The sequence below is a fragment of the Berghia stephanieae genome, chromosome 2, assembly GCF_034508935.2.
Source record: "Berghia stephanieae isolate SIO BIC M18660-M18661 chromosome 2, UCSD_Bste_1.3, whole genome shotgun sequence".
Taxonomy (NCBI): Eukaryota; Metazoa; Mollusca; class Gastropoda; order Nudibranchia; family Aeolidiidae; genus Berghia; species Berghia stephanieae.
The window spans coordinates 45094606-45104605 of record NC_088361.1 but is presented as its reverse complement, the minus strand read 5'-3'; the positions used below and the strand labels follow the sequence as shown (position 1 = coordinate 45104605).

The window sequence follows — 10000 nt, the reverse complement described above, 5'->3', positions numbered from 1 at the left end:
AGACAGCCCCAGGGTGGGCGACATCATACCCGACCCAACAGAAAGAACACCTGGCTTTCTCTGCAATAGCCGAAAATACTGGGTCACCTCCAACCGCATTTTGACAGGACATGGCAGAACCGCAGCTAACATGCATAGATGGAATCTGAGAGAATCAGATGCATGCGTCATTGCCAAGGAGGCCCTGAGACAATGGACCACATCGTCATCCACTGCCCAGTGACAAGCCTATCAGGAGGCTACGAGACAGCCTATAAGGCAGGAGAAGAATTTGAAGAATGGATTAAAAGATTCAAAATAGAGGTGTAGCCATTCGATACTACTACGCTCAATACGCCCCCCCCCCCCCCCCCAAAATAAATACCGTAGGCCCAAATAATAAATCCCAAGTATAATTTTATGCTTTTATCTCCAAATACCAAGTAACACCGATCAAAGAAAGTACTTTTCTAGTATTCAATATTATGACCAGTCCTTTAACTTTGGAACGCAAAACTGTCCTAAACCAATTAAATATTGACTAAGTTTAACTGATATACAAGCACCATGAACTCATTAAACCCACTTGCTGGAATAATTAATCATTATACTGTGTAACCTTTTTGCATAAGCTAACTCTCTTACACCGAGTTCGATCACCTGCCGCTGCGTTCTGTGGCCTTGAGCAAGTCGCCCTAGCTCAATTTGAGGCGCTGCACTGCGGCTGATGTCTGTGTATTCCAGTCTCCCCTTGGAATAGACCCTAGAGAAAAATAATGGGAATTTTTTTTAAAACATTTATTTATTGATTTATTGATTTATTATTATTATTATTATTATTATTATTATATTATTATTATTATTATTATTATTATTATTATTATTATTATTATTATTATTATTATTATATTATTTTATTATTATTATTACTATTATTATTATTACCATAATCATCATCATCATCATCATCATCATCATCATCATCATCATCATCATCATCATCATCATAATTGCTGCAGTTACTATCATTATCAATATTTATAATAATATTCATCATCATCATAAACATCATCGCATATTTTGTTATAATAATCATCAACGTATGATTATTTTTTCTCTGTGTTCTAGCTCTCTTTATTAATATTCACCCATTCTATTATCTTATCAACTAATTTATATTCATTAGGAGAACCCAAAGCCAGTGGAAGGAGACATGACTGTGTAGTCATGAATTCAGACAAAACCTGGACCAATGTGAGATGTGGGGACATGGATCTAATAACAGTTTGTACCATTCCAAAATCAGGTATTTTCTTATTCATGTTGATGTTTTAAATGTTTTACGGCGGTCAGCACACACATATGTTATTTTGCTCCAGTAAAAAAAAGGAAAAAAATGAGATAGTGAAAAAAATCTAGATTTAAAATTTATTATAGGCACCCAAGTAAAAGCAAAACAAAGAGGCATGGTTCAAATAGGCAACAGATGTGAATTCCAGGAGCACACTATCATTGTACATAGTTTGAGATCACCTAAAATTCTCATCCAGACATTATCACAGGTCCACTGTAAGAAGCATACACACAAATGTTTACAAATCAATATTATACTCATACAAGCAGCATAGCAATACACAACAGAGAGATGATTTACAAAGAAAATAAATCTGCCAAAACTGATATACCACGCATTTGACTGTTTCCCTCTCAACTAAGGTCTCCGGCAAGAGTCGAGACAAAACCAAGTAATCCCATTCCAAAAACAAAGACGGAAAGCAACTTAGAAAACATATATAGTTGGGGGGATGGGGGGTGGGGGGGAGGGACGAAGACGTAGGAAATGACCTCCTTCCCACCATGGAACGTCAAAAGACCCCACCCAGTTTTTATTAGTGTCAATTTTCATCTAAATTGTACACTTGCAATAGAAAACGGTAGGGGCTGCCTGAAGCCGGTGATCGTGAAGATACTGACGAAAGAGTGAAAATGGAGAGGCTTCGTATGAGAACAAAACAGACAATGGACGTTTCGGGTACAAACCCTTCATCAGCACAACAATAAACAAATTAACAAGGAAAACAAATAAAATAAAATGAAGTAAAATGCAAAATAACTTGTATTGTCTGTACTACATGTGACATTTCCTTTTTAGAAGTATCTGTACATTCTTTAGATATTGACAAATTGATTGCATTATTCTTGTTGAAATAGAGAAGGAAATCAAGACAACGTAAGGTTTTTGTGCGTGAACATCAGTCAATCCAATCTTCATTTCTCTGGTCGGCTATGCGTTCATGTGGTATGACACTCGCCTTCAGATCTGAAGATCTTGAATTCGAGTGCAGCTCTGAGCGGCGCATAGTTTAGTCCTTGAAAAAGGCTCTAAACTGACATTGGTTGTTTCCCTCATTTTTTCGAAACTAGACTATTGTAACTCGCTGCTTGTCAACTTGCCTCAGGCTTCTATTAAACAATTGCAACTACTGCAAAACAGTGCAGCAAGATTAGTTTTTGGCAAAAAAAAATTTGATCATGCAACCCCTTTGTTGGCCTCTCTCCACTGGTTGCCCATTGAAAAGCGCACATATTACAAAGCAGCGTGTCTTGTTTATAAGTGTTTGGCTGGTATAGCACCGGCATATCTCACAGATCACGTGGTCATGTGTAAATTTGAAAATTACACTTTAAGATCATGTAATGACCAAACGAAAATTTCGGAAAAAAGATCAAGAACAAAATTTGGTGATAGATCGTTTGCTTGTTTCGGCCCCAAGATTTGGAATGAACTACCACGTGGTCTGAGGGAGTGCAAGTCTTTACCTACTTTTAAAAAGAATCTCAAGACACATTTTTACTGTATTTGTTTTTCTTGACTCTATATGAATCCTTGATTTGGCTATGAATTGTTATTGTTGTTATTATTATTTTTTTTTTTTCACTTAAAATTTATATTTATATTGTAAAGTGCCCAGAGCTTGTGTTTTACACGAGAATGAGCGCTATATAAATGTGTATTATTATTATTATTATTATTATTATTATTATTCTATCACCGTACTCAATTGTAAAATGAGTACGTGGCCGTTAACAGCGTTGTCTCTTTCGTTAACAGCGTTGTCTCTTTCGGGAAAAATTGCAATAATGCCCTATATGGACAAATGTTCAGATAAAAGCTCTGTTTTATCATGTTTTATTTTTGTTTTGATTTTTTTTTGCCTGGGTTTTCCGGTTCCAATGGGTAGATCGGGCTTTCACAAGTTCTATTAAATTAAAAGTCATCCATGTCAACAGACAATTTACGGCAATGGTATTTTTAATATTTGAACACTCTCCAAACCAACTACAGGAAAATCATCACATTCGTTCCAATTCCATGAACATGTTTCTTTTTCACATTTGCTTTGTACAACAAAACATCTTGTATAGCTTGTTTTGCTACCAAAAAATTATGTAATAATCCAGTATGTTTCATATTGCTTCTGATTTTGAGAGTAAAAACAATCACTGTTTGTTTTGGTAGGTCTGACGTTTCGGGACAAATTCAGATAATCAACGGTTAGGGGAGAGTCAATGCTCCGACCTGCCGACTGTCATGAACGATTCGTAGAATTACGAAACTTTGGCTGGAATTTCAACTATAAGTCAATAAAACTGATTGAAAAGGATTTTATTTTACAGAATTCAAAATTATAGGGATTTCAAGGTGATATTCAATCTTTGTGTGGGAAAATTGTTGATTTACAAAATTACCTATAGCGACTACAATTCTTACTTCCCTAAAAATTGCGAATTATAAAATGTTCTAGTTGTCAGGGCTGGGTAAGAAATGTTTGCCACAGATTTATAAACCTAACCAAGAAGAAACGTTTCGCGGAACGGGAAGAAATTGACTCTGCACACTACCACACACTGTGATGTCTGACTAATAACTGTCACGACATCAGTTAATTTTTTCCTATACTTAAATACACGCTCAGTTTTCATGAGTTGTTGTCATTTTTTGCTACAGTTTATGATTCGCCCGGTCGTGGATGGATCAAGTGAACGTCCAAATGGGCCATAAGGTTATACCCGAGACTAAAATACAAAGAAATGGAAACTTCTGGAATAGTAATAAAGGTTTTAATTGCAGTCAATGCTTATCTTTGCCAAGCCTTGTCAAGTCGGTAAACACCCTCTCGTTAATATGTTTATTTGTTATATGTGTCGGTACTTCTTATCCGGCTGGATAATTTTGTGAGTAATTTAACCCAAACGCATAGCATCGATAGATTCTTATCTTTACACATACTTTTAATTATTTGGTACGATTGATTTGACTTGTAGAAATAGTGCGTATTTTACATGCCATCAGAACTCAAATGCCTTGTTTACCGACTTGACAGTGAAAAGCCACATACGGAAGGAGCTCCGTTTAACGACTTGACAATGAAAACCCACATACAGGAGGAGGCCCACAGTTTCTTGTCTCGGTTTTATCATCGGAGACTAAAATGTAAAAGACAGAGACATGAAACTGGGAGATCCTTCCATATGGGTGTTCGATGTCAAGTCGGTGAACATTGCATTTATTTATTGGTGGTATGTGTTTAAAGAGAATACACACCGTTTCTTCACGCGATATCAATCATACAAATTCAAAAAAAAAAAAAGGTATATATTCTGAGAGAATTTAGTGAGAAGAAATCACATCTGAATATAAATATCTGCGAAAACCCGTGCCAAATTTCAATTGTATTACATTCAAAAAATCATGGGTAAGAGGATGTTTACCGACTTGACACGACCTGACTTAGATACGCATCGTCTGCTTTTAAATCCAGATTGCTAATTCAGAATTTTGCATCTCTATATATCGCTACGTGGTCACTTTAGTTTCGAGTTACACATAGTTTTATAGATTGGTAGGATTTGTCTGGCTAGACAAACTGATGAGTGATTTACTGAAACGCTTACCATCAATAAACTGCACAATTTAAAATATATATGACTTACTGTAACACGTACCATCAATAAACAGCACAATTTAAAATATCATATATGACTTACTGCAAGGCATACCATCAATAAACAGCAATTTTTAAAAATGTCTATAATTTCCAAGATTCTCATTGTTTTTCTTTTCACTTCGCACAATCAATAGGAATAATTTATACTTAGGTTTTATCCAACCAAGTCATCCATCACATGACTTGTTGTTGCTCAACTATTGTATAGAGATAGAACAAAGTTGACGTTACTCCGGTCTTTGGCAAAAGAAATTGCGTGAGAAACTCAATGGAATAATAGAAAACGTGTAAAAAGCGTCAGAGGAAAATTGATCATCAATATTGGATAGAACTTTTGGAACACAATGTAGAAGGCTATTAACATCAACGTTATATCGTAAACTTTCCAAGCTTTTATGCTCAGGTGCAGAGGTGTGCGTGTGAGTAAGAGAGAGTATGTTTGGGTTTTAGAAACTGTTATGAAACGTCATCTTCATTAAGATATTTATATCATTTATCATCTAGATGTTTATATATAATATTATTTTATTAATGTATTTTTGTCTATCTATCTATGTATTTTTTTTAGAAATTTCAACCATTGTAAACCAAATGACAAATTACCATTTGCTTTTGACAATAATAATAATAATAATAATAATAATAATAATAATAATAATAAATAATAATAATAATAATAATAAATAATAATAATAATAATAATAATAATAATAATAATAATAATAATAATAATAATAATAATATATGATGATGAGATGATGATGATGATGATGATGATGATGATGATGATGATGATATGATGATGATGATGATGATGATAGATATAATAATAATAATGAATAATATAATAATAATAATAATAATAATAATAATAATAATAATAATAATAATAATAATAATAATAATATAATAATAAATAATAATAATAATAATAATAATAATAATAATAATAATAATAATAATAATAATAATAATAATAATAATAATAATAATAATAATAATAATAATAAATAATAATATAATAATATTATTATTATTATTATTATTATTATTATTATTATTATTATTATTATTATTATTATTATTATTATTATATTATTATTATTATATTATTATTATTATTATTATTATTATTATCATGACTCTGATGATGATGATGATGATGATGATGATGATGATGATGATGATGATGATGATGATGATGATGATGATGATGATGATGACGACGACTATTAATATTTTTATTATTATTATTATTATTATTATTATTATTATTATTATTATTATTATTATTATTATAATTCTTAAAATTATAATAATTATTATTATTGTTATTATTATTATTATTATTATTATTATTATTATTATTATTATTATTATTATTATTATTATTATTATTATTATTATTATTATTATTATAATTATTATTATTATTAATATTATCATCATCATTGTTATCATTTTATCACTAGCCATTTTTATGGGTAGTTCTAACTAAATTGTATTAATCAGACTATAGATAGTATGCGCTTGGCTAAGAAGCTCATAACATTGCCATCCTGAAGTGTAACGGATCAACACACAAATCTGTGTGTATCCATGAACATTTATAGTGAGCATTACTCATAAACGCGGATGGCAAAAAACAATAACAAAGACCTGAGTGGCGTTATCTTCGAACTATCTATAGATGGAATGAAGTTGACGTCACTCGGGTCTTTTTTATTGTATTTTTTCCATCGGTGTTTCTGAGTAATTCTCACTAAACTTTATAACCAGACTATAAACGCTCAAGGTTACACATAGTTTTGTGTGTTGGTCCCGTATACTTCCTGATGGGAATGTTGTGAGCTTCTTAGCCAAGCGCACACTATCTATAGATAGAATGCCCTTGGCCAAGGAGTTCACAACATTGCCATCCGAAAGTATAACGGACCAACACATAAACTCTGTGTAACCATGAACTTTTATAGTCTTGTTAATACAGTTTAGTGAGAACAACTCACAAACGCGGATGGCAAAAACAATAACAAAGGCCTGAGTGACGTCATCTGCATACTATCTATACTTCCTGATGGGAATGTTGTGAGCTTCTTAGCCAAGCGCACACTATCTATAGATAAAAAAACCCAAACTATATGTAACCTTGAACGTTCATAGTCTGGTTAATACATTTTAGCAAAGAGTGTGTAGGGTAACGTAGTTACCAAGAGCTCTCACTTCTCTTAACCGCAAGGCGAGACAGCGAGGTGGGTGTGCTCCGCGTGTATCATGCGCGCTAGGCTTACTGATACAATGAAGAAAATACGAGTAGAAGAAGGAAGATGCGTGGCTTCACCAAAAGCGGGAAGTGAGAGCTCTTGGTAACATAACAATCGTTACCTATACGCTCTTTGATTTTAGTGAGAATTACACAGAAACGCGGATGCCAAAAAAACAAACAACAACAACAAAGACCCGTGTGACGTCAACTTCATAGTATCAATAAGGTTACACATAGTTTTGTTTGTTGGTAGGGTTATTTCCTGCTGGCGAAATGGTGTGTGATGTAAACACGCTGTCTTGCTTATGAAAGTTATAAACATACCCATGAGCCAAATTGAACAAAATGTCCTATCGTGGTTTTGGATATTCCGAAGATGGAGAACACTTAGTATGTAGGTCAATTTGAGTACAGTTTGCCTTGTACTTGTAGCCAATGACTAAAGTACGAGGAAAAATAATCCAGATCGCCCACAATAATTGAGGCTGTGCGCTTATGTTATAATTTACCCACAACATTCTGCCAGCGGATATAACGGACCAACACACAAAACTGTGTGTAACCTTAAACGTACATAGTCTGGTTAATACAACTTTGTGAGAAAGGGGATGATATATTCTATTAACTTTCCATGTGCTCGGGATCATTGTGCTCAAAGTGACCTACATAGTGAAAAGTGTTCACAGCTTTTGAACAATCAATCATCACGATTGGTCATTTTGTTCAACTTGACACATGTGTATGTTTATATCTTTCATTAACAAAGCAGCGTGTTTACATTTGTTAAGAAATATACAATAGTGGAAAATAGCTGACACAAAAGCAATAATAAAGAGCTGAGTGACGCCAATTTCGCACTATCGATAGATAGTTCGAAGATGACGTCAATTAGGTCTTTGTTATTGTTTTTTGCCATCCGCGTTTATGAGTAATGCTCACTGAACTGTATTTATCCGACTATAAACGTTCATGGATACACACAATTTTGTGTGTTGGTCCGTTATACTTCCGGATGGCAATGCTATGAGCTTCTTAGCCAAGCGCATACTTTCTATAGAAAAGTCAAATAGCGCAAGTCGTGTATTCTCAAGTATTGTTGTTTGACACACCAGGTAGCCACGTGTGTTGGGACAGGAAAGATTTAGGAGCTTCATATGATGGCAAAGTAAATATTACAGTCAAAAATCAACGTTGTGGAAGCTGGGCTGAACTTAATTGCCCGAAATCCCCACTCAAAAAAGGGTGAGTATTCATATTAAAACTTGAGCTTTTGTATTATTATTATTATTATTATTATTATTATTATTATTATTATTATTATTATTATTATTATTATTATTATTATTATTATTATTATTATTATTATTATTATTATTATTATTATTATTATTATTATTATTATTATTATTATTATTATTATTATTATTATTATTATTATTATTATTATTATTATTATATTATTATTATTATTATCATCATCATCAACATCATCAACATCATCATCATCATAATCATCATCATCATCATCATCATCATCATCATCATCATCATCATTGTCATCATCATCATAAGTAAATGCTTGATGGTTCTGTAAATATAAGTCAATAACTCCGTGAGAAATATTTTTGAAAAATCGATTAATTTTTAATCGAGACGAGGGAAAATTGCGAAAGAAAGCGCCTTGCTTAACTAATCATCAGACAAGAGGAGTGTATGTCAGTCCTATCTTCCCATTCATCAAACGGAAAGAGCCACTTCCGGTATGACACAGCGTGAATTCCTCTTCGTTGGTCGTCTAGTCATTTATATCAATGGATAATATAAATGTCATTTTTCACATAGATACGAGAGATTCAACCTGGAATCAAACTATTGTCGTAATCCCGATGAGGAGGATGAGGGTCCTTGGTGTTACACAGGTCATGGATGTCGTTGGGAATTTTGCAATGTGTGTAGAGAAGGTGAGTTTCATGTTAAGTAACAACCCCCTCCCCCTCTCCTCCCATCCCTGCAAAACTCACCAACAATAATATATAGGTAGATAGTGATTAGCGATTCATAATGTTAATATTTTTTTTAGAAATTGGCTTAGGGATCTACATTGTTCCGAACAGCCAATGTAAAATGTATATCATCGAACACAGCATAAGTGGCAAATCTAGAAATTTTACAACTGTATTCTTACAGATGATATACGAGTAATTTGCAAACCTTCCTTTTATTTCAGGCTAATTCTATCATTCATTGACTCAAATTAATGCAAAGACAATCTGCTAGGTCGTAATACTCAGTACTTTTTGACGTTTGACTTTCATTCCGAGTATAATTAATTCTTTGTAATTCTAGCATATCCAAAACAAAAATTGATGACGTAATTTTAAATATCTCTTGATACTATCTAGTAATAATGATCTCATCCGCAACAGCAAAAAAATAATGACATAATTTTAAATCTCTCTTCATATTATCAACTAATGATAATATTTCTAATCTATTCTTTAAACATTAGGGTTGGGAATCATTATTGTTATGTAAAGCCAATGTCTTTTTATCATCGAACACAGAATTACCGGCAAATCTAAAAATACAATACAGTAGATTAATACTCGTAAATATAATAGATGACAGCCTGTTCCTAATAGCCTTTAGTTCTCCGCATAAATTGGGAGTTCTCTACTAGTGTTAAAAGTCTATCTAAATGCTCTTTGAATTCCAAAAAAATTCTAAGATTTATTTCATTCCTTTGGTT

General features: G+C 32.8%; 1 protein-coding gene across 2 annotated transcripts in view; it reads left to right on the top strand.

Moving 5' to 3' along the window:
• The window catches only part of LOC144964967 (uncharacterized), a 113227-nt gene that overhangs the window by 57873 nt on the left and 45354 nt on the right, over window positions 1-10000 (top strand). For both annotated transcript variants that reach the window (XM_078899783.1, XM_078899782.1), the window contains exons 28-30: window positions 1166-1285; window positions 8364-8493; window positions 9094-9212. In XM_078899783.1, the coding sequence (XP_078755909.1) occupies window positions 1166-1285; window positions 8364-8493; window positions 9094-9212 (369 nt within the window). The remainder of the gene's footprint in view (window positions 1-1165; window positions 1286-8363; window positions 8494-9093; window positions 9213-10000) is intronic.